This window comes from Chelonia mydas, chromosome 6 (genome assembly GCF_015237465.2).
Source record: "Chelonia mydas isolate rCheMyd1 chromosome 6, rCheMyd1.pri.v2, whole genome shotgun sequence".
NCBI classification, from domain to species: domain Eukaryota; kingdom Metazoa; phylum Chordata; order Testudines; family Cheloniidae; genus Chelonia; species Chelonia mydas.
In genome coordinates this window covers 19,405,274-19,430,660 of record NC_051246.2, presented here as the reverse complement: position 1 = coordinate 19,430,660, position 25,387 = coordinate 19,405,274, and the positions used below count along the sequence as shown (strand labels likewise).

At 45.1% G+C, this 25,387-nt stretch overlaps 1 protein-coding gene and 1 long non-coding RNA gene across 2 annotated transcripts in view; both read left to right on the top strand.

The window, feature by feature from the left end:
* Nucleotides 1–1,854: 1,854 nt before the first annotated feature.
* LOC102932824 (acyl-CoA (8-3)-desaturase) overlaps nucleotides 1,855–25,387 on the top strand; it is a 30,919-nt gene continuing 7,386 nt past the window's right edge. The window contains exons 1-11 of the mRNA XM_037899457.2: nucleotides 1,855–2,297; nucleotides 12,254–12,364; nucleotides 12,905–13,102; nucleotides 14,437–14,538; nucleotides 14,765–14,893; nucleotides 19,986–20,046; nucleotides 21,227–21,300; nucleotides 21,846–21,943; nucleotides 22,499–22,595; nucleotides 23,250–23,329; nucleotides 23,562–23,687. Of these exons, the coding sequence (XP_037755385.1) occupies nucleotides 2,058–2,297; nucleotides 12,254–12,364; nucleotides 12,905–13,102; nucleotides 14,437–14,538; nucleotides 14,765–14,893; nucleotides 19,986–20,046; nucleotides 21,227–21,300; nucleotides 21,846–21,943; nucleotides 22,499–22,595; nucleotides 23,250–23,329; nucleotides 23,562–23,687 (1,316 nt within the window). The 5' untranslated portion in view covers nucleotides 1,855–2,057. The remainder of the gene's footprint in view (nucleotides 2,298–12,253; nucleotides 12,365–12,904; nucleotides 13,103–14,436; nucleotides 14,539–14,764; nucleotides 14,894–19,985; nucleotides 20,047–21,226; nucleotides 21,301–21,845; nucleotides 21,944–22,498; nucleotides 22,596–23,249; nucleotides 23,330–23,561; nucleotides 23,688–25,387) is intronic.
* On the top strand, nucleotides 2,898–3,965 carry LOC122466465. The gene is made up of 2 exons (XR_006291978.1): nucleotides 2,898–3,036; nucleotides 3,809–3,965. It is a non-coding gene; the product is annotated as an uncharacterized LOC122466465 (long non-coding RNA).

Genomic DNA, 25,387 nt, shown 5'->3' with positions numbered 1-25,387 from the left:
GATTTTTCATATCAGATAACTAGTTGGACTGGACTTTATTTTAACAAATAAACAGAATTGGAGTAGTGGCCCTGTGTTGGTAAGCAAGTAAGAAATGTCTTACATGTAGATAGTACAAAAAGGAAACTCCTGGCAATACTAAGAAAACAGCAAGAAATACCAGTGAAACACTTTTGGTTTTTGTTTTGGTTCCCTCCCCCACCTCCCTCTCTCTCTCCCCCCAACCCCCACCCCCTGCTCTCTCAAGCAGTCCATAACAGTTTAGGAAGGCAGCAAACTCTGGAATCAGAAAGGTTAAGAAACACTACTCTATGTGATGGATTATCCCACCACTCTGTGGTTGTTCCTTTGTCTGACTGCTCACAACCACCAACACTATAGATGTCTGTCCTATAACAATGGTTTTCAACCTTTTTTCATTTGCAGACCACTAAAAAATTTCAGAGGGAGGTGTGGCCACCTTTGGAAATTCTGCCTGTGGTCCATGAACCCCTACCATAGAAGTCTTAGACTGAAAGCTGACTGAACAGAATTAAACTATAAATGTTGCATATGCTTGGCATGGTATTTGATGCAGTGTGAGAGAGAGTGCTAAACTGTGGTCTTCTACGGTAACAACATTTCTGGCTTTTGACCTGTAGGTGGAAGTATTCACATACTTTTGATTAGTCAGAAAAATGGAATGCCTTTTCTAGGATCTGAAACTCTATTTTCATAGTCACCTTTCGCTGACCCCTTCAACATAGTCTGTGAACCCCCAGGGGTCCAAGGACCACAGGTTGAAAGCCATTGTCCTATAACATAGCATTTGTCATACATTTTGTTTGATGAGCTCCTTTCTCATTGCTGACATTCAATCAATACTATCTTCCTTAGTGTTCTCCTTGTTACATTCTCCACCCATTCTTGTATTTGCCCCTTCTTCCATGCTGCTCCTTAAGTCTAGAGCACCCTTCCTCTTCTTGTGTGCCAGCCAAGTGCCCTGTTCTCATTCAGATGCTCCCTTAAAACATATACTTCTTTTGTATGGCTTTTCAATATTAACTTGCCGATTGCCATTTAAAAATGTCTATTAAATATTTCAAAACACCCATCCCTGCCTGCATCTTGGGACTAGGACCTACATACTACATTTACTGTATATTAGACTATATGTTTATATGATATTGTACACCGTGCTCCATGCACTCTACTGGTCATCGTTCACTTCAGGTACAATTCAAAGTGTTAATGACAATCTTTAAAATTTGTCATGGTCTGGGTCAAAGTAATGTAAAGTGTAGTTCTACTCTGAAAAGGGTCTGTAAAGATAGCATCATGGGGTTTCATGTTTATTGTCTTTCAATGACCTTTGTACCAAATGTAACATAAGTTACACTACATTTTTAATTGCCAGCCCTGAAAACTCAGTCTAGGCTGTGACAGCCATGTCGGGGCTCTTTTCTATTTTGTGCATCATCACTAGAAGTAAAAGTTCTGCAGGCTAGTCAAATCATTTGTTGCACCTCTGCAGCCTCCCCCACCTTGTCTCCTTCATTATGTATTGTCCTAGCTATTGAAGCTCAGAGGGGAATCTACCAGGTGCCACAGCGGGTGGCAGCAGGATAGTCTCACTTGACAGCCTGAGCCTGTCCCTCCACAAGCAGCTTCAGGCTAGGGATTCCAGCTTTTCTCCCCCGCTCCCACAGACTCCGGGAAAAGGCGAATGGGAGTGATTTTAGCAACGTGGGCCCCCTTAAAAAATAAAGTAGTAAATTGCCCGGCTGGGATTTGTCCTGCTCGATTGATTGCCGGGATAGCCAGTGAGTTGGCTTAGGACTGAAGAGAGCGGAGCAACCAATGGGCTCTTGAGGGATGGGATGGGATGCAGCTTTAGGGAAGTGAAGTTGTGGGTGGGCCTTCGTGAGCCAATGGGTTCCCCAGGGCATGTCCAGGCGGATAGATTAGGGACGGGCGCGGCAGAGGCGGGTCGGTTCGCTCACAGTGCGCAGTTTGGTTATGACAGAGGGGAGCAGCTGGCTTAGTGGGTCTCAGTGGTGAGACAGCGGGCGGGGGGAATGGCTCCGCTGCGGGGTCCTAAGGCGGGCATGGAGGAGCCGGAGCCGGAGCCGGAGCCGGAGGGCTCCTCCCCGCGGCGCTTCACCTGGGAGGAGATCGGGCTCCGCACGGGCCGGGGGCACCCGCAGCAGGAGCGGTGGCTGGTGATCGACAGGAAGGTCTATGACATCAGCCAGTTCTACCGGCGGCACCCGGGGGGCGCCCGAGTCATCAGCAGCTACGCGGGGCAGGACGCCACGGTGAGCGGCAGAGGCGTCCGGTTCATTAGCGAGCGCAGGGCGGGGAACTGAACTGGGGCGCAGGGGGTGGGTTAGCTGGGTTATCAATTATTGTGTGGGGCAGGATGCCATGCTGGTGGCAGCAGAGGGGAGGGCCCAAGTAATTGGCCTCTGTAGGGTTAAAAGAAAAGGAGGACTTGTGGCACCTTAGAGACTAACCAATTTATCTGAGCATAAGCTTTCGTGAGCTACAGCTCACTTCATCGGATGCATACTGTGGAAAGTGTAGAAGATCTTTTTATACACACAAAGCATGAAAAAATACCTCCCCCCACCCCACTCTCCTGCTGGTAATAGCTTATCTAAAGTGATAATCAAGTTGGGCCATTTCCAGCACAAATCCAGGTTATCATACACATTGTAAGTAGAGTGATCACTTTAGATAAGCTATTACCAGCAGGAGAGTGGGGTGGGGGGAGGTATTTTCTCATGCTTTGTGTGTATAAAAAGATCTTCTACACTTTCCACAGTATGCATCCGATGAAGTGAGCTGTAGCTCACGAAAGCTTATGCTCAAATAAATTGGTTAGTCTCTAAGGTGCCACAAGTACTCCTTTTCTTTTTGCGAATACAGACTAACACGGCTGTTACTCTGAAACCTGTAGGGTTAAGACAGCTGCATTGGAGAGCTATAGACAATGATTGATTTATCAAGACAACAGAAGGGGCAAGGTCTAAGAACTGCAGGCTGAGGAGAAAGGTACTTGTCATATGAGAGAGATTTGTGACTGCGATCACCCTAAACTGCACAGTGTTTATCTGATCCTTTATATCACTGATATCACTAGGCTGGTGACTTCAGGTGACTTCTAGCCAACGGAACTTCCCTATTCAATCTGTGTTGGAGTGTGGTGCCCATAGACAGATGTGTCACTTGAGGTGGTTTATGCTGGGAGTTGAGAGACAGAGGAAACTGCCTCCCCTAATGCCCATAGATAGAAACAAATGTTCTTTTCTCTCAGATCCCTCCCTCCTCCGTGACAGAGGGATTCTTGTGGGAGAAATAATAACTGGCTGGTAAAACACTCTGCCGTTTTGAGGAACTAGGAGTCACAGGTTCCTGAGAGATGAGTTTCCTGTTTCTGTGGGTTGAAAAGAATCTGTTAACTCTTGGCACATTATGTAGATGTGAAAGGATATCCCTGAGCAGACAAACAAAGCCAAAACCCAATATTCCATAGGCCATGCTTCCTGCTCTCAGTCCCTAGCGCCCAGCTGTAGATGTCCCTTTATATGCCTCTTTAAATCAGTCTCAGACCTTCAATTATCTGACATCCTATTATCAGTGTATGCTGGCAGACCATAAACATACCCTTGTAACCCCCTGTTTCAGGGGCCTCCAGTCTTATGCCACCCTCTGTGACTTGGGCAGCTGGCTATCGCCCAACCTGAAACAATCAGAGAGAGACAGTTTTTACTAGCAAAAGGTATTTTTCTAAATTGTTTCTGATTCATCCACCTTCTTCACCTAGGAGTTTTTATGACGGTTGGTCTGTGACTGAAAATGCAGCTGCATCTTACAACCTACAGTCCCACTGAAATCATTGGGCTACATTATGGCTGTGTCGCGTTTAAATTCTTCTTTGTATTACTGCTCAGTTTTCTTCATATAAAAGTTAATTTCTTGTTCCCCTTTGGAGTGGCTATCATTTCTTTTATTCGCTTTCTCCTTTCGGCTTTTTAATAGCAAGAACTCCTCTCTCACCCTTTCCTTAAATGGTTAATAATTCATCTTTGTTGCTAAGTGATACAGTATCAGATGCTGGGGGACTTGAGAAAGAAAAGGTGGTGTTTAGAAAGGGGCTAAAGATGTCTGCAATTTCATTGGTTCTCCTGCCTCTTAACTGTGTTTTGGGAAACAAAATCAACAGGTAAAAATGGTGTTCTTCCTGCTTCCCTTTCCAATCTTCCTAAAAAAATATATTGAGCTCCCGCATATAAGTCACATCTGGTGTTTGGGATATGTTAGCCAATCCGTAGGGCTGGGATATCATTTTTGGTAGATAAATTTCAAAATGTAAACCTCCAATTTTGAAGCATTTTAGAACACTGTTTGTACCTTCCTACCCTGAAAGCTGATCCATACACCTTGATCTTATCAGCTGTGCACTACTCCTAGCTGGTTTCACACCAAAAAGCTGACAGGTTCGGTGGGAATAGCACATAGGTGCTGGAACTGGGGGTGTGGCAGCACCCCCTGGCTTGAAGTGGTTTCCATTATATACAGGGTTTACAGTTTGGTTAAATGGCTCTCAGCACCCCCACTATTAAAAACTGCTCCAGCATCCCTGGACTTGCATTGAGGGCAGCATGAGAAATATAAGAAGGAAGAGGGGCACTATTGATTTAAAGAAATATTCCTTAGAAAAGGTGATGAAATACAAGTCAGGACATACTGGTAAATATCAGCCTTACTTCAGAACTGGATGTCACCTCCTTATCACCAATCCTGTGTGTGTTGGTCTGATTTTTGCCTGTGGGAATAGAAGCAGGAAATAAAAGGGACTGGGGTTCACTGTAGAAGGATGAGGGGATGGAAGGAATCATGTGTGTTTCCTTCCCTTGTCCTTCTCATACAAGGTCTTGAAGCTCTCACTGTGGAGGGAAGTGTGCAGGGAGCTCCCTGCCTACTTTCAAATAGGGGAAGTGGAATCAAGAGGAAAGAGGTAACCACCAGTCAGCTAATCAGCTTGTGAGGAAGTTGGGTGGCTCTGATATGCTGACTACCTTATTCTCAGAGGGTGGGTTTTCTCCAAGGGATGTAGTGGAGCTAGGAATTCATGAGGAGGCTGTTTTTTCTCCTCATGATCAGATTGTGTGCTTATGTGTGGTTTTTTTGTTTGTTTGTTTTTTTACAAAAGGAGACTGATCTGAATGTACTTCCTTAATAGCACAATTACTTTATCTACAGTAACCCCAGGATTGCTGGCCCGAGGTAATAAGGAAATCTAAAATAAAATTCTTTCACAAAAAAAAAGTGCATGGTCCTTTTAAGAATGTGGCTCATGATTCTTCTTTGTTAGTACTATCCTTTCCAAAAGGTGCATTAGAGACTTTGCCTCCATTAGATGTTACTGCCACTCTACAGCCATCAGGTGAATGAAAGGAGATATCCCAGGGGCTGGGGCAGTAGACTGGACTTGAGAACACTAGTTCAAGTACCTGCTGTCTTAGCCTCCCTGTGAGATATGGGGCAAGTCACTTAATCTCTCTCTGCTGAAGTTTCCCATCTGTTAAATCGGTATAATAGCACTTCCTTAACTTATTGGGGTGTTGTACAGATCCATATAATAAAAGATTGAGACACTCTGATACTATGGTCATGGCTATAGAAGCACCTTGAAAGATACAATGACTAGTCTAAATGATAATGTCATCATTCCTGCTTTGTCCATGTATCCAGGCCGTCCAACAGGAACACACAAATGGAGAAACTAGTAGCCTTAGGCCTATCCAACCTACTCAGTTACATAAGGTGTCCCTTGCTACCTCATGCCATAATGCCAAACAGCTGTCAGCTCCAGTAACAGAACTGCTGATGTTCTGCATGGGCTTTCTGCTCTATGGCCCCATCTTAGCTTCTCTCTTCCTTCCCTGATCAGCCCATTACCAAAAGCTAGCCATCACCTGCTTTCACTTTCCATCCCTGCTTTATTGTTGTGCTCCTTGTACCCAGATAAGGTGTGGGTGACATTAAAGTGTATCATACTATAGCTATATGTAACATGTCTGTCACCATAGTACTTATACACCAAAACAATTATTAAGAAATACACAGTTTGCCTATATATCGTGCTTTATATACATAGGGTTAGATTGTTACCTGCACTGCATACTTCTAAAAGGGAGTAAGAAATTCCCATACATCCATGAGTAAGCTACCTGGACATTTGGTTCATTTATAAAGGAGTAAGTGGGGTTACTCACCTGCTTACTACCACCCCAAGCAAGTGAATGGGCCAGAGTAGCTGAGCCAGCATGAGGAGGAAGTAGTTTACTGTTGGTATAGGTCTCCTGAGCATGGAGGAAAGAATTGTGGTTCAGAAGTGTGGCTCAGAGTCACAAGGCATCCCAACATACAGTTGGAGTAGTGCAGCTTGGTCAGGAGTGTGCCTAAAGTAAAAATCTAGCCCTGAGATGATAAGTATACTCTAGGTTAACACATTACCTTTCGTCTGAAGATCTCACAGCATTTTACAAGTGTGGGTAAGGATTATTATCCATATTTTTAGGAAAAGAAGCTGAGTACAGACAACTTAAGTGACGTGCAAGAACACCATAGCAAGTCTGTGACAAACACGGGTACTAGGGCCTGGGTTCTCCTAACTCCCAGTCCTGTATTGTACTGACTAAACGTGTTGGCTGACAAAATTAAGACAAGTCGCAGACCTACAATAGTGTTGCCAACTCTAGTGATTTTATCATGAGTCTTGTGATATTTGGCACCAACAGCTCTGAGGGAAATAAGTAGAAATGGGATAAGAGGGAAGGTCCTCTCATGGATCAGTAACTCGTTGAAAGATAGGAAACAAAGGATAGGAATAAATGGTCAGTTTTTACAATGGAGAGAGGTGAACAGTACAGATCCTTGGTTTCTGAGGCCTGTGCTGTTTAACATATTCATTAATGATCAGGAAAAGGGGGTGAACAGTGAAGTTGTATTATTTTCCAACTTTGCAAGATAGATAAATCCAAAGCTGATTGCAAGAGGGCTCTTACAAAAGTGTTGCAGAGGGCTCTTACAAGACTGGCTGATTGGGCAACAACACGGTAGATGAAATTCAATGTTCAAAGTAATACATGTTGGAAAAAATAATCCCCAATATACATAAAGAGGATCCCCCACCCTGTCCAAACATCAGCATCAGTGGTCACTTGCACATTCAACTCCTTGGCCCTGGGCTGGCGTTAACCCTGAGTAATGACTTGGGCAGGGATGAGTGGGCCAAGTTGGCGCTGTCATCTGCTATACAGGGGCTTGGAAGGAATGTGGTGGCTGGTCCAGGCCAGTGCAGACACCAGACCCATTCTCCAGATCTCTGTTACCTTCAGCTCCGCTGCTTGGTGCGTGCAGGCAACGGGGCTACGTGTGCTCAGGGATCTTTCTGTTGCTCTGTTCTGATCTCTATGGCTGGCTGGGTCTGGGGCCTGTACAGTCCCTTCTGAGGATAGATATGAGGCACTGCAGGGCTGTCTGGTCTCCAGGCTGCTGTCATGGCTGCTTGTAGGTGACCCACAAAGTGCTGCCTCTGCTGTCAGCTCTGCAGTGCGATAGCAGAGGCTCCAGTCCTCTTGGGGGGAGATATGGCCACCTGACTGCCACCTGAAGTATGCATCAGCTCTGCCTCAAGCCCAGCACCATACATGGACCCAGAAGGAAAAAACTGGGCTGTTAACAGAACCACTTTACAGCACAGAGGGACGTGGGGCAGTCCTTTGAACTCAGGCTCTGTCCCACAAACATCGGGACAGTTACTAGTACTGGGCACTGGTCAGTCTGTGTCGCCTGGGATGGGGGCTGCCCCCTCCCTCCAGCTGCTCAAACAGGCACCAGAATCTTCTGGGTGATGCCCCATTAGCAGGGATGGGGCAGAATATTGGGGCCAGCAGGTTCTATGGCCACTGGGATGGGCAGTTGGAGGGGCTAGGAGCTACCTGGGATGGGAACAAGCAGAGGGATGGGGGAGTGAGCTGCTGGGGAGCAGGGTCGTGAACATGAGAGGGAGAGAATGAGACACACCACCCGTCCCAACTGGTATGGGGCAAGGAGGACAGTATGGGGTGCAATCCAGACCAGTGGACTGTCCAGGAGAGGGCTGGACTGTGCAGAACACATTTTGTGGGGGCAAAAACTGGGACTGGAAGCCTGTTGGGGTCACCCTGCAAGTAGTAACCAAAGCTGGTGGGAGCCAGAGTGTGGCTGGTATTTGCTGGCAGGCTGCTGGAGTCAGAGCTGGTGGACCAGGGCTGTGACTATACACAGACACTCCGGGTGGGACCTGCAGGCTGATTGTGAGGAGCTTAAGTTTGGAGGCACCCCAGGTTGCAGGGCAAGTGGTGACACAGCCCCTCACTGGCTAGCCCAAGCCACTGCCTATGTTGCCATGGCCACACTGCTATATTTAGTGCACTATCTTGAGCGGAGCTCGCGTGTGTCTGTCTGCCTGAGCTGAGAATTACACCACCCTGCTGCAGTGTAGATATAGTCTCAAAGGCCCTTCGATATGGGTTGTTTCCCTGCTAATTTCAGCTTTCAAGCCTGTGCCATTTTGGCTGTAAAGTGGTTCAAGAAAAGGTCACAAGGAGGGGAAGTACTTTTTCCCCAATCTTTCCTTTACTCAGAAATCTTAGTTTGTTGTAGAGAAATAAGTGGCTGGGTTTGCAGAATCTGTATGTGAGGAAAGGCAAAAAGAAGAGTCAAAGATGATGCCCATGATGTCAACTTGGAAGATAGGAAACTGGACTAAATTAGTCCTGGTGAAACCCCACCAGGTCAGTGATCTTAGATCAGAAATGTGTTTGGCCCATTGACTTTTCAGTAGCTATGAGATTTCCAAGGGGAGAATATAGGCAACAGGTGGAGAAGTGGAACTTGACTGATGGTAATAGTTTGGGGTTGAGAGGGAAATTTGGGAAACAACAGCGTGGAGGTGATACCCGAACCCGGGAGAGTCATCTTTGGATAACTATATTCAATGAGAATGTAAAGGGAAAAGGAGAGAGACCTGGAGGACTCTGATAGAGAAAGGAGTATGTGAAGGTCCTAGAAGGATAAGTCGAAAACGTAAGAGGATAACAGGAAAGTGGAGAACAATGGAAGCCTTGGGCAGAGAAGTGTATGTTTCATAGACTTGTAATGTCTGAAGGCAGAAGGGACCACTGTGATCAACAAGTCCGATCTCCTGTACATCACAGGCAATAAGACTTCCTTGAATTAATTCCTGTTTGAACTAAACTATATCTTTTTGAAAAACATCCAATCTTGATTTAAACATTTCCATTGATAGAAAATCCACCAGAGCCCTTAGTAAGTCGTTCCAATGGTAAACTACCCTCACCATTAAAAATATGTGCCTTACTGCTAGTCCAAATTTGTCTAGCCTCATCTTCTGCCGCTGGAACTTTTTCTATCTTTGTTCTACTGTGTCTGAAATGGTGGGGGTCAAGGATAATGATGATGGAGAAGAGACCCATTTGAAATGGCTAAAGAAGAGAGTAATTAGGGATATAGGTGACAGAGATTACTCTGAAGTGAGTGAAGCTCATACTGTAGAGGGTCAAAGAGAGAACTGGAGGAAAGGAAATGGAGGGCACAGAAGTAAACTGCTCACATGAGGTTAGAGCTGAAGGAGAGGAGGGATATGGGTATTAAAGAGACAAGTGGTGTCAAAAGGATATTTTGGGATTGGAGATATAATTGCATGTTTGGAGGTAGAGGGGAGAAAACCAGAGGAGAGATTTAGGATAAGAGAATGACTGGGAGTGGACAAGGTTGAGGAAATACGTTATGGGATTGGAGGCTGGAGATGGACATAATAAAAGAAATTGGATTCCGAGACAGAAATTCAGGAGGGGAGGGAGAGGAGAATGAAGAAATGGAGAGCACTTCACAGATGGTATTGACTTTGGCTTGGATGATGTTGGCAAAGTAAGAGTACATATTTCTGGCTCTGAGCATACCCTCTCTCTCAAAGCACTCAGCTGGTTAATGTGCAACCACAAGTCCTGACTCCAGCATCACTAGCATAGATTTATGGTTAATAAATGTGCCTGTATGCTGTGATGCTAATGGCATCTTTGATTCAAAACACCACCTGCAGTTTCCAACTATCACAGCATCTTCTGGAGGTTGTGCTACGTGGTGGCTTCCACTCAAGTGATGCTAGGAATTTGACTCCTCCTTGAGGTTTCTTGAGGATCAGCGGGTGCCTCTTTGTCAGTGGCTACCTAAAGCCGGGCAGAATTTCAATGTCTGTGAGTATTGACTCGGAGATCAGGGCCAGAAGGGCACAGCCTAGCTAAATATTGTTCCTGAACTTTGGTTTGTTAGTTTGTTTCATTCATTAATATCTATCTAATCTATCTATATTTGTGAAGTTCAGGACAGGAGAAAGAGAATTTGTTGCTCTTTGGAGAAGAAAATGTATCATGAAAATACAAAAAACAAAGGAGCAGGTTCATTTAAAAAAAATATTCTCCTATCCTACTTCTTTGTTCCTCTGTATTTTGTAATGGATCCCAAAGCAAAATGTCGTGAAGGTCAAAGAGCATGGGAGCTCGCGACTGGGTTTGTTCAAATTATTTGTGGCTGGATCTGGAGGGCATGTGGAGCCTGTTGGCTCTAACAACATTTTGCCAACTGAAATATTGTAAAACTGGCAATTAGCAAGTTGTTTGCAGTGTTGTTGTAGTGGTGTTGGTCCCAGGATATGAGAGAGACAAGGTAGGTGAGGTAATACCTTTTATTGGGCCAACTTCTGTTGGCAGAAGAGACAAGCATTTGAGCTACACAGAGATCTTCCAAGAAGTTGGTCTAATACCCCACCCATCTTCTCTCTGTGTCAGTTAATGAGTTGTCTAAAGCTTTATTATTAAGACAGTTGATGCATACTAAGGGCGTAATCCTTCACCATTCAAAATGAATGGGAGTTTTTTCCATTGACTTAAATGGGAGTAGGATCAAGTCCCATTAGAGTTTGTCAGATAGTGTTATTACTGATAACATTAACAATTAATTTATATTGCAGTAGTGCCTAAGAGTCCCAGTTATAGACCAGGACCTCATTCTGCTATGTACTGTACAAACAGACAGTTCCTGCCTTAAGGTGCTTACAATGTCCGTTGAATAAATTAACGGAAACGTTTTACCAATATTTTCAAATAGATTATACTAAAGCTCTAGATACTAAGATACTTTTAAAATGAGACAAAATGAACATTTCTCTCAAACTATTTTGTTATATTATATTAGGGTTGAAAGAGACCGCAGGAGGTCTTTCAAATTTTCAAGGATTATTTTTTCTGTAATAGGAGCATCTCTTTCAGATGACCCAGATATGAAGCAAGATGTTTTGAATCCATTGAACATTGTCCAAACTACCAAGAATGACTCTTTCTTACCAATTTTTATACCCCTTTAATGCCACATCTCCAGTAATCTTAAGAGTGAATGTATGAGCGCAGATTTATCGTATGGATTTTTTCTTGATGCTATTTTTAAATACAACATATAGTGCTGACTGAAATTTTTTTGAACAATTGAACATGGAAAATATTACCTTGTTGTGAAAATGAAATTTGTCCCAAAAAACTTCACCTTTTTGAAACTTTTCATTTTTTGCAGAATGTTCTGATTTTTTTTCATTAAAAGGGTTACCAAAAACATGATGGAAATGGTTATCAAAACTTTTATTTCATACAAATCATTATTGTAAATAATTTAATTTTTTATTTACAAAATTTCTGAAACACTGATAACCGTTTTAAAAATGTTTTGGATAAATGTTTTGATTTAAAAATTCACAAATAATTGAAGGAAGGAAGGAAGGAAAAGGGGTCTGTTTTGAACCTAGTGAAAGGGGAACAATTTTGATATTTTTTGTGATTATTTTTTTTTCATGTTTGAAACAGATCTAACATGATTTAATATGTTGAAATAAATTGAGTTTTATATGAAAGTATACATTTGTAATTAAATGTTGCAGGCATACTCAGTTTAGGGTATTATAAAAGTTAAACTTTTTTTAATGAGTATTTTAATGCATTGATTTCAGATGCAGAATAGAACAGAAAACATACAGTATTTTACTGAATTTTAATCCAGACTTGCTTCCTGCTGAGATGGGACGTAATTTTCTTCGTCTAGCTTAATATCTTCTGGGATTTTTCTCACTCCATTCACTTGTATGTTTTTTCAGGATCCCTTTGAGGCATTTCACATTGATAAGGGGCTGGTGAGAAAGTATATGAGCTCATTGCAGATCGGGGAGCTGGCCCTGGATCAACCAAGCTTTGAGCCCACCAAAAATGTGAGTTTGTACAAAAGGCCAGAAACACAACTGGATCTGGAATTGGGAGGATGCTCTAGAAAAATGCAAATCCACATTTCCATTCATGTGCAGTCTGTCAAAACCCCCAATAGACTTCACATTGCATATAGAAACCAGAGTGTCTGGTGGAGGAAGGCTGAAGAAACATTGGCTGAGAGCTTCCCCTGGTGTCATAGTGACCCACACTGGGAATGGCAGGTCCAGTCTCTCACAGACTTCTGCCCAATACACAATTCCCACAGTGAATCCCACATAGCAGCAACAGTAGGGAAGAATGTGTCAGCCACAGGATCTCCCCAGTGGTACAAAGACTGGCAATGGGGTTGATGGAGCCTGTCAGCTGTTCCCTAGTGTTGCAATGCCTCCTTTCAGAGGGTATAGAACCGGTTGGTAAAATGTTTCCTTCATTGCCATGGTGGCTTCTCTGCAGAGCAGGAGCTGGGTAAACCTGCCGGCTCCTTAAGCTGTTGTTTTGCCAACCCAGAGTGAAGAGTGCTGTAACTTTGGGTCTCCCCACAGAAATTGCTTGTAGAGGACTTCCGGGAGCTGCACAGCACTGTTGAAAGGATGGGACTCCTCAACCCCAACCACCTCTTCTTCTTCCTGCTTCTCCTGCACATTCTGATGCTGGATGTTGCTGGATGGTTTGTTCTTTGGTATTTTGGGACATCTTTAGTGCCTTTCCTCATCTCTACAGTGCTGCTGACCATTTCTCAGGTAAAGTCCTCAACCCACAGAATGTAGCTTGGGACCAGCTTACCCTTCCTCACACTCGGGGCCAGTTACATATTCCTATTACATGGCCATCCCCCTTATCTTTGCTGTGACTAGTCACCTGACTAGCAGGATGCTCTTTCTTCACCTGAGGTTGTATCAATACCAAAGATAAAAGGTTCAGGTAGAGGTACTCAGAAGACTGCAAATGCTGTTGGAATCCTGATTTGGGGGAGTTCACAGTTACTGGAGTTCTTGTCTTGCCCAGCCAGAGGCACCTTAGAAAATGTCATAGGAGTGATGGATGTGGGGAGCTCACAATTTCTCAAGTCCTCAGCCTTATCCAGCTGGTGGAAGTACAGTAGGCAGTGATGCAGAAATGCAGTTTCTAAGGGGCTCACAGCAGCTCTAGTCACAGCTTCTCCCAGGACTCTGTGTAAAGAAATTAGCCTAAGGCAGAGATGCTGCATGTAGTGAACTCAACCCTGGGGAATATTTCTTTTGTTTTATTCTGACTATCAGTACATCTCCTTCCCATAGTCTGCTAGACAACCTCACTCCACACAATCTTCTTCTTATAACAAAAAGGTTGCTTCTGGTCTTTGATCTTTTGAGTCTGAACTTCGAGACACATTCTGTGTATGAACCAAGCTTTTTCTTGAGTCCCAAATGGGAGCATGAGGTGCCCTGGAGCTGAGGACATAGAAGCACTGAAAGACACAGTTGCCTGGTTGGTCCTTTGGCATTACTAATGCTCAGAGGAGATGGCAGCAGGCCAGAGGAGGGTTCTTCTCAAAGGAAGGGTACTCTTCTACAGAGTTCAAACTACTTCTGTAGAGTTAGCTCCAGTCTTAGTTCACAACCCTCCCTTCACCCACTACTCTTGTCTCACCAAAGTAGCTGGTAGTGTGAAAAAAATGCTTTACTGGTACCAGGAACACGTTTTTACCAATCTGGGGTTGAATGCTCTGATAGTGAAAATGAAGCGAGTGCCTTTGAGTTCACTGAAAGGAGTCTCAACAGATTTCAGGCAGGGGACACTGCACACAGAGGGGTACTTTAGGACAGAGTATATTGACAATACAAAAGGTTTCCTTCATACCAGCAGAGGGCATTCTCATCGGGTTGGCTTGCACTGACTGTACAGGGAGAGAACATCACTCGAGAGAATGGACATCTCCCTGGTACTAGGAAGAGAAGGTCTCACTGAGTTGGGGAGCACTGATCTCCCAGTTTTCTTGGAATTGGTAGGACTGAGCATACCACCACCCTGGCCCTGATGCAGCCGTGTACTAAAACCTGGCCCTGTTTGTTGAATGAATCCTATTCTTTTTCAGTCCCAGTCTGGTTTTCTGCAGCACGATTTGGGGCACCTTTCAGTTTTCAGCAGTACCAAATGGAACCACTTGGTTCATGAGTTTGTGATGAGCCATCTGAAGGTAAGTGCCTGATACTGGGGGTGTTCACCCTGCATTGCAAAACTGATCAACCATGGGGGGTGGTTCCCTTTCAGTTTAGATAGCATTACATTGACATTCTGCACTGTACATGTAATTAGAAGAATGTGGTGCAACACTGGGAAAATGGTTAATATGTGACAGATGAGGTGATTTAATTTTTGGTAGTGTTGTAGTCTGATTCCTGTGGTCTCCTCCTTTCCTGCAGGGGCTTTCAGCACAGTGGTGGTCTCTCCACCATTCCCAGCACCATGCCAAGCCCAACTGCTTCCAAAAGGACCCTGATATTGCAATGCATCCCTCCTTGTTTGCTTTGGGAAAGATACTCTCTGTGGAGGTGAGTGTGGGGGTGGGTTAGGAATTATTTAGACCACTGAAAAGATATGATGCTAAAAGCATCTGAAATCAGGAGGCTGTATGTTTGGGAACAAGCTAATCACTGGATCTTGCAAGGGGCAAGGATGGGATACAGATCTGCTGCCTGAAATCTCTTTGGGTTCTATCAGAAACAAAAAAAGGAAGAGAGAAACAGAGAATAGAAGATGAAAGGAAAACAGGGCAAAAGGCAACTAGCAAATGAGGGAGAGCTTTTGTTGTGGCCTACATTTGCCTATATCAGATAGGTGTACCACACACCAGGATGGGCTGATTCTCACCTCTGTCTCCTAAAACGCCAGATTAATTTCCCTTTCCCACTTCCTCTCTGTGACATGCCCAGGATACAATCTAGACTGATGAACAGCTGTGTCACCTCAGCCCTCTTAGCTAGGGTTCCCTTCAGACTGTTTTGCTGCAGTAGTTACCACTCCTGATCTGCTCTCACACAGCCTTCAGAATGTAAGTCACTTTGAGCTATAGAGTGTGAGTGCTGCAGCCAGCCACTCTCGAACCACACTGCAGGGTGACATTAGCACCCTCCCAATCCCAGGCTTTTCCCAGAAATGTACGTCTTGTACTGCCCAGCTTTCTCCTGGACAATACAAGCTCATAGAAAGTCTATCATTTTATTAATAGAAAATGATGTGCACAAATCCTGAAATGCAGTTTCCCAAACACTTCAGTCCAAACACACTGGTTTAGATAAAACAATAAAACAAGTTTATTAAATGCAAAGAGATTTTAAGTGAACACAAGTAACAAGGCATAAAAGTCAGAGTTGGTTACAAGTAAAATAAAGGTAAAATGCAACTAATGCCTAATTTAACAAATGAGTAAATCCAAAGCAAAGTCTCTCTCCCCACATGCTTCAGCAGTTCTACTGGCTGAACTTCTTTCCATTAGGATAGCTCCCATAGTCCAATGCTGCTTCCTTTGTTCTTCAGATGTCGTGAATGCCATGGGCAGAGCAAGGGGAAAGATCATTTGGGGCATCCTGCTTTTCTTTTTGTAGTCCTCTCCCTCCTTTGAGAAGCTTCTCCAGCTGGGAGCAGGGTATCAGGCACTCTCCCTGGACAGGAACTTTGTTGTTTCTTTGCTAAGATGCAGACCCTTGCACATGTTCCCTTCCTGCCAATGAACCTAGCAAGCAATGACCCGCCCACTACTTTGAGATACTCAAATAACTGACTGCTAAAAATGCCCTCATTTATATATATGACTGGTCAGAATGTGTATCCAGTCCTGTCATACACTGATTTGTTCATAGTAATCCATACATTTGTGAACTTCACGCTTGATTATTGCAATTCATCATATCTATGAATGAACCACAGACCCCGCAAAAAGCTCCAGTTGGTTCAGGATGCACAAGCTGCCTACTCGTCAGCCAAGGCCTCTGAGAGCACATTGCCTCTGTGCTCCTCTCTCTGCACTGGCTCTCTAGGCAATACAGAATGAGTTGCAGAGTTTTGGTCCCAATATTCAAAACTGTCCAGGGATTAGCCCAGTTACCTGAGAATCTTTTCTTTCTGTGAGACTATGACCACTCACTGCTATGTTCCTGTGGTACCATGGAACCGTCAACTTGAAGGATGAGATTATTGACCATTGGAGACAGAACTCTCACCCGTGGAACATGTGAGAATGAGAAATCTCACTATCTTCAGGACAAAGAGCAACACTCAGTTATATGGCTTAGCCTTCCCGCAATAAAAAAGTCCATAAAAATATGGGCTTAGTATAAAAATCAAGACAGATAGTATTCAAGCAGTGATGCCTCCTGGTGCTTCACCACTGTGACAAAAGCAGCTCTGTGGATCACCTGGTTGTGTTCCATGCACCACAATCTAACACCCACTGTATTAGAGCTTTGCACAATGCTACTTATTGATACCTCTCCCCCTTATAAACCAATCTAACAGTTCCAACTGTGACAGGGTCAGGCCAGTTGGCTACAGGAGAGTGATAGAAGGCAGATATATTAGCCCCAGGTTAAGCAGGTCCCTTTTCCCTGGGTAAGGTAACAGGGGCAGTTCCAGAACAATCAGGAACTTGCTGGAACCAATTAAGGTAGACAGGCTAATCAGGGCACCTGGTTTAAAAAGGACCTCACTTCAGTCAGTGTGGGGCACGCAAGGAGCTGAGAGTGAGAGGGCATGCTGCTGCTGGAGGACTGAGGAGTACAAACGCTATCTGGCATCAGGAGGAAGGTCCTGTGGTGAGGATACTGAAGATGTTGGGAGGAGGCCATGGGGAAGTAGCCCAGGGAGTTGTAGCTATCACACAGGTGTTACATGAAACACTGTGGACAGCTGTGATCCACAGGGCCCTGGGCTGGAATCCAGAGTAGAGGGCGGGCCCGGGTTCCCCCCACCCACCCCCAACTTCCTATTGGATACAGGAGAAGTTGACCTGGACTGTGGGTCCCACCAGAGGGAAAGGTCCCTGGCCTGTTCCCCTATCCACTAGGTGGACCAGCAGAGACTGCAGGGATTGTTCTCCTTCCTTTTCCCCATACTGGCCAGTGATGAGGTTAACTGAGTGAACGGCAGGTTTGACCCACTGGCAAAAGTGGCTAAACTGAGGGCTGCCGTGAATCTCTGAGGTGAGCAAATCCACCAATAAGCGCAGGACCCACGAAGGCAGAGGAGGAACTTTGACACACAACCTAACTTCATTAACTGCTGGAGTGACATCACTTAACTGTGACAGAACTAAGCTCTATTTCCTATAACAAATGTGTGTATGTGTATATCACTGACCTTTTTAGAGACAAAGGGTACATCTACGTGCTTCCCAGCGTGGGCTGACAGATGTGCGTTAACTCTGCTTGAACTAGTGCATGAAAAATAGCAGTGTAGTCAGGGTAGCATAGGCAGCAGGAATACAAACCCACCTGACCCCCCTGAGTACTCGGGCAGCTAGCCCAAGCCACTGCCCAAGCTGCGCACAGCAACATTGCTATTTTTAGCTTGCTGCTTGAGCACAGCTAGTGCATGTCTGTCTTACTGCACTGAGAAGCTCGCTCCCAGCCACAGTGTAGAGGTATACATATTAACCCAAATGAATATCAAGAGTCTATTCTTAGCAGCAGGAGGAGAGATCTGCCAATACCCAGTATTGCCATTAATCATGATGAGGCATCTGAGACCTGCACATGGAGGGTCCCCTTCACATTTGATTCTCACCCACTTTACATGGAAGAGTGGGGAAATCAGCCACCTCTGCAGCTACAGGCCCCTCCACATGGGTCCTGAGATCAGTAGGTGAGGTCAGGTATGGCATTGTGCTAGCAACTTTGCAGGGAAAGTGGTGGACAGATACTGCATTAACCTATTCATAGAGCCCCCTCTGTGCAGAAATTGGTGACCTTTCTTCTAGAAAACTTGGGTGGAGTTGGAGCAGGGGCAGCAGAGCTAGTGTGGAGGTACAGGGCCTTAGCACAAATGATGATGGTGTGACAGGTTTTTGTTCGCAATCTGCCTGAGGTGTCAGGTGATTAGGCTGAGGCCACAGGATTGTTAGGGGAGGAGATGATGGAGCACACCAAGTAACTGAGTTTTAAAGCTTTATTGATAAAATAATAAAATAACAGCAGAGAGTGCTGGTGGGGTGGGGATGTTCCCCATGTCACTCAGAGGAAGGAAGAAAGCATTCGTGCCCCAAGCTCTAACCCACTTTCATACTCACACCCGCACTACCCGAGGCTGGCCAAGCCTGGGTGTAACATAAGAAGAAGAGAGGGAAGGGTGGACGGGAGTTCTTGTTCCGTGCACGGGTCATTTAGGGTCCTCTGTTGATTTCCAATTTGCTTTAGCTCTCAGGAGGGTTTTAAGTCCTGGGGTCTTTTGGGGGCATTCCGTTCAGGGACCTTTGTCTCCCGTGCTCTCTGTACCAGTCCAAACTGGCCTTCTGAGACTTTCTTGGTTTCCCCAAAACACATTGGCTTCAGGGTCGCGAGACATTTATGTTACCATTTGCTGAGCTTCGCATTCTTATTAGTTTTGCACCCCCCTTTCAGGTCTGTTTGGTTCAGTTCTCCTTTCCCACAAGCTTTTGGTTGTTTAGCAGCAGGGAGCTTGTTTGTGTGTGCGTTGGCCTTGAGCGGCAGTTTCGCCCTTTATCTTCGAGCCTAGCTGAATTGTCAAGTTAATCCATTCTTTTCTCTTTTCCTCTCTCTTCAGCCTTTTGCAATCTGCAAAGGAACTCACACCTTTAACCTTTCCCAGAATACTTTTCAATGCCTATAACCGTGTTAGCAACGTACAATGCTGATTTGCTTCCCCAGGGGACCCCCTGAGGGTGGGGGCCATTGGGTTGTGACAATGGCTGCCAGCAGATCTCTAATATCCACAATTTATGAACCTCCAGTTTCTTCTGGAGGGATGGTGAACCCTGCATCATAAAGGAAGAATTTGGAGAAAACTCCTCAACTGGAATCTTGTGGAGTATTCCTCCCAATTGGCGCCCTCCTTCAGGTTTTTCTATAAGGCCATCTGGTCTTATATCTTCTACTAGAATATGCTCCTTAGACAGAAGACAATTTTGGCTGTAAAGTTTCTGGACCAGTATGTCACTGACATTAAGTATGCAAGAGTGAAAAAAAAATTACAAGATGTATATGTACGTATTTGAGATTGTAGGGAACATGTTTATTATATTGCATTGTTTGTGAAATAACAGGTTTCAGAGTAACAGCCGTGTTAGTTTGTATTCGCAAAAAGAAAAGGAGTACTTGTGGCACCTTAGAGACTAACCAATTTATTTGAGCATAAGCTTTCGTGAGCTTCATCCGATGAAGTGAGCTGTAGCTCACGAAAGCTTATGCTCAAATAAATTGGTTAGTTTCTAAGGTGCCACAAGTACTCCTTTTCTGTGTGTGAAATAGTATATAATGATGTAATGAGGCCTCTTCTGATCTCCCTTATGCTGTTGTAATTCAATGGATTTAGATCTCTGAGAAGGTGTATCTCGAGGAGGAGGAGGCAATGAAATTTGAGTGGGCATTTCTCTTGCTCAGCTGACCTGCCATGATCCCTTCTTTTTTATAGCTTGGCATGAAGAAGAAGAAGTTTCTGCCTTACAATCATCAGCACAATTATTTCATCATCAGTGAGTACACCTGCTTTGCCCAATAGATCTTTGTCTAACGATCACCACCAACTCCTACATTAAATAATCCCAGGGGCTGAGAGGACTTCTCTCCCATGACAGCCTTATAGGAGATTACAGTGCTTCGGGTACACAATCTATGGCTGAAATTGTCACCTCATGTGCTAAAGCAACTGACACACAGCAATGGCAAAAAGGTGAAAGGAAAGAGAGGAGAGATGAGGGTAATTGAGAAGAAGTAGATAAAATGAGAGGGACAGATTAAAAGAAACTAAGGAGTAGTCATGGAGGAGAGGAGATGGGGGGGTGGAGGGAGAATCCATCTATTCCCTACCGTCACTATGCTATCTGAGCACCTTATAGATACAAATGTTATTACTCAGAAGAGTCTTTGTCTCTGTCCAGAGGTGGAGAGGTGCTGCTGAGGTGATTGGCAATTCCATTATTACAGACAAATGTAGCTCTAATGCAAGGTGGAGATTATGGAGAGTGAGATGGGCTGTCAGGGAGATATGAACAATACAATGGAGGGCTTTAAAGATCAGGATCAAAACCTTGAACTTCATTCAGTATTTGACAGGGAGCTGGCATACAGTGTAGTGCCAGGGTCATGCACTGTCCATGGTCTGTGTTGATACGTGTGTGGGTTGCTGCATTTTGAGCCAGCTGGAACACTTTACAGGATATTGCGCTCATTCTGATATATTGCATTACAGAAGTCAAGCCTGGAGGTCATGAAAATGTGGATCATCATGATCAAGTCCAAATCTGACCAAAAGGAGTGCACTCTCCAGGCTACCAGTGGATAGAAGAGTGCAATTTCACTGCTGTAGCTATTTGGGTATTCAGAAGCACTGATGAGTTCAGAAAGATGGTGTATAGCATCAGGTTCACCTGTTGACTCTCAGGTGCAGGGAGATGGTACGATTTGCATTCAGTTGGAAGCAGGCACAGAGTTGAGAGTTGTCTACAGATTGCTGGCCTCTGAATGTATAAAATGGAGGGAGAAAGGAAGGGGAGTGAGGAGAAGAGTAAGGAAGGAAGATGAGGAGCGAAATCTCTTGGAAGCATAGTTTGGTGATGAGCACTGCACAGAGCTCTCCTTTCATTCTGGTTTCCAGGGTGTTCATTAACTAGGTGAGGCTGTTAATGTCTCTACTCTTCTTGTTTTCTTCTCCAGCTATGCCCCTGCTTGTGGTTCCAGTGTTCCAGTTTTACTCTTTGTACTTCATATTCCAGCGCAAACTATGGAGGGTAAGTGCACTCAGCATTTCCCACAAACCTTTGCAAACAGGCAGATGCTCTTCTAACTGAGGAGGTTTTAGGACCAGGCCCTTGTTTGTCTAGAATGGTGGAGGAGAATTACAGCATATGGATCCAAGGCATTTTCTGGGGCTGGATTCATGTTGCTCTGAGGTGGTGAAAGGGAACTAGAATGCAGGGGCAGCCAGTGAGGCTTAGAGGATTGATTTCTTGAGCTGGATTCCTGCTACTCCACGGTGCAGGAACAGTGAGTGGGCCTTTCTGGGTGAGGTTTCTCAGGCTGGGCACTCTCTCTGGTGTGAGGTAATGGGGGAAATCCACAATACATAGACCATTAGTGCAGGTTACAAGAAACTTCCCAAGCTGTATCCTCACTGATATGGGAGAATTGAGGGGAGCTGCAAAGGATAGACACAGAGTGAGCCTTACATGGGGGGATTTGGGGCTTCTATTCCTCCCATTGCGGGATGGTGGTGGGGTACTGTTCTGCTGTAAACTGCTGTCCTGATGAAGGTTTCTCTCCTTCTCTCTCACAGGAATTAGCTTGGACTCTGACCTACTTCATCCGATTCTTTCTTTTCTTCGAGCCCTTACTGGGAGTGACGGGTGTCCTGGGTTTCCTCCTGCTGCTCAAGTAATCCTCATTCTAGCCATGACTCCCTCTGCCTACTGGTACTCACACCTGACTGACTGACCCCTCTTCTCTGCCCTCATAGCACATTCCTTCCCATCTGTGATTGCCTCTGGCCACTCTGCTTTTCTCCCTTTCCCTATCATTGCTTTCTCTCTTATAAGAGTACAAATTATGTTTTCCATACATTGCCCTCACTTTTGTGGGGGCCTTTTACTGACAACTCACTGGTTGGAACATAAGAGAGAAGTTATACTTGGTAGCAACTCATTCTGGTGGGTCTGAGGGGGCCTTTTACTAACCAGAAAGCGCTTTACCAGGCAGACATTGGTTTGAGATTGCAGGCATGTTACTGGCCATTGCGAGTTTGCATGGGCATTTTACTGAGCAGTCAGTGCTTTGGATGAGGTGGCCAGTTACTTATCTGTTGCCGGTTTGGACTGGGGTCTTATCTGGCAACATTTGCCTTGGGTCGCAGATCTTGGGTTGGCTTGATGTGTGAGTCTCTATCTGCTGTGACTGTATGTGGCAATGACGGCTTTGTCTGTATCTGCACAGCGTCCTAGAGAGTATCTTGTTTACCTGGATATCACAAATGAACCACATCCCTATGCACATTGATTATGATAACAATATGGACTGGTTCTCTACACAGGTAAGAGACAATCTTTTACCAGGGTCTGTGGGTGTGAATCCCAGGTCAGGGACACAGGGAGCATACATGAAATTTTGCAGTCGGGATAAAGGTCAACAAGGAGCCCATGGATGATGAGCTTTGGGAGAGGAGACTTGTGATCATCTGTGTGGGAAGGTGGGGGAATGAAGCCTGGACTGACTGGGGGTTAGATGAGACTGCATTGATGTAAAAACCAGAATGAGAACATATAGACATGGAAGCAAAGAGATTGGCAGATAGAAGCTGCCTGATCCAGAGCACTCACATACAGTTCTCCCTGCATAAGAGGCTCTGATAGTCTTCTCCTTTCTGCTTCCTTGATCCTGTGGCCATTTTTCCCCAATAGAAGATATGAGATAAGGAGTGGGAGGACAGGTCTATGCCGGTCCAACTGTCGAGGTCATGTCACTCCTACTGAGTGAGGACCTGATTAATGCAGTAACGATTCCATATCCTAGCATGCCATTCTCACCCAGGCCTGGTCTCCCTGTTCTAATGAACAAGGAACTGTAATCCCCACACCACCCCCCAGGCAACCCTGCTCAAGTTAGAGAAAAGTGGAGGTCAGGGGTTGGTACCAATTAATCCACTTCCATAGATCTACACCCATTTCTCTCTCTTTTTCTCTCCTAGCTCCTGGCGACATGCAACGTGGATCAGTCCCTGTTCAACGACTGGTTAACTGGGCACCTGAACTTCCAAATCGAGCATCAGTGAGTATAGGCACCTCAGGAGAGGAAATTCCCAGGGGGCACGAGTGGCAATGGGTCTCAGCAGGAGGGGGAAGGAACTCCCAGGGGCACCACTAGATAATGCATCCAGCAAAAAGGGCAGGAATTCTCAATGGAGCACCAGTGAGTACTGGCCCCTGTGGGAGGGATGGGATTTCTGCAGAGCACTGAAGAGTTTAGATCCTATTGAAACAGCCTCATTATCTCTCCACAGTCTTTTCCCTAGGATGCCACGACACAACTACTGGAAGGTGGCCCCCCTGGTGAAGTCACTATGTGCCAAACATGACATCAAGTACCAGAGCAAGCCTCTGCTCACTGGCTTTGCAGACATTTTGCGGTAAGTATGAACAGAAAGAGTTGGTGCAATAATTGCTGGCAAGATGGGGTCAGGTGTTGAGACAGAGGGATGCAGGATATAGGTGGGTTGGGACTGGATGACTCAAGATTGTGAATGACTCACAGTAAAGATGGTCCAGTGGTTAGGGCACTAGCCTAAGACTTGGGAGACCCAGATTCAATTTTTATTTTGCCAGACTTCTTGAGTGACCTTGGGCAAGTCACTTTGCCTTTCTGTGCCTCAGTTCCCCATTTGTAAAATAGGCTAATAGGGCTCTCAGGGGTATATTGAGAACAAATACATTAAAGATTGTGAGTCGATCACACCATCAGCAGACAGGGTTCATAGAATCACAGAATATCAGGGTTGGAAGGGACCTCAGGACGTCATCTAGTCCAACCCCCTGCTCAAAGCAGGACCAATCCCCAACTAAATCATCCCAGCCAGGGCTTTGTCAAGCCTGACCTTAAAAACCTTGAAGGAAGGAGATTCCACCACCTCCCTAGGTAACGCATTCCAGTGCTTCACCACCCTCCTAGTGAAAAAGTTTTTCCTAATATCCAACCTAAACCTCCCCCACTGCAACTTGAGACCATTTCTCCTTGTTCTGTCATCTGCTACTACTGAGAACAGTCTAGATCCATCCTCTTTGGAACCCCCTTTCAGGTAGTTGAAAGCAGCTATCAAATCCCCCCTCATTCTTCTTTTCCGCAGACTAAACAATCCCAGTTCCCTCAGCCTCTCCTCATAAGTCATGTGTTCCAGTCCCCTAATCATTTTTGTTGTCCTCTGCTGGACACTTTCCAATTTTTCCACATCCTTCTTGCAGTGTGGGACCCAAAACTGGACACAGTACTCCAGATGAGGCCTCCTCAATGTTGAATAGAGGGGAACGATCACGTCCTTCGATCTGCTGGCAATGCCCCTACTTATACAGCCCAAAATGCCATTGGCCTTCTTGGCAACAAGGGCACGCTGTTGACTCATATCCAGCTTCTCGTCCACTGTAACCCCTAGGTCCTTTTCTGCAGAACTGCTGCCTCGCCATTCGGTCCCTAGTCCGTAGCAGTGCATGGGATTCTTCCGTCAGTTGCAGCGATCCTAATGTGTGGAGGACACCATTTTGGTCTGCACATTGTGACTGTGCATGCATAATACATACAGGATCATGCAATGCAGAAAATGCAATTTGGTAGAACAAAATGGCATCCCCCATATGGCGTGACCTCATAAGTACCATTTATGCAAGGTCGTACTGTGCAGAGGACACCCATTTTGCTTTTCAAAATAGCATCCTGCATGTTGTCTGGGGTCCTGGAAGGAAATAATTAATTAAAATGGGGTCACGACGGCAAAAAGTTTGGGAACCACTGCCTTAGAATGGGATACTGAGTCTTTCACTTCTAGATCATAGCTTCTAGTCTAGGCCTAGGTCTGTATGATACAACTAGGTGGCTGTGCAAATAGCAGCAAATGATATTATGCAAGTCCCCTTGTGTGTTCACATTGCATAAATCTACAGAATGTCCATTGTTTTACCCTCTTCCAGCTCATTCCACCTGTCTTTGAATCTTTCTTCTCTGTGTTTGTCCGTTTCTTCTGTGTTTCTCGATAAGGGGAGTTCAGTGGGTTTCCTGGTTCCATGCTGCTACCCTTAAAAGAACATCAAGAGACAGTGAGGACAAACACCTCCTGTTACA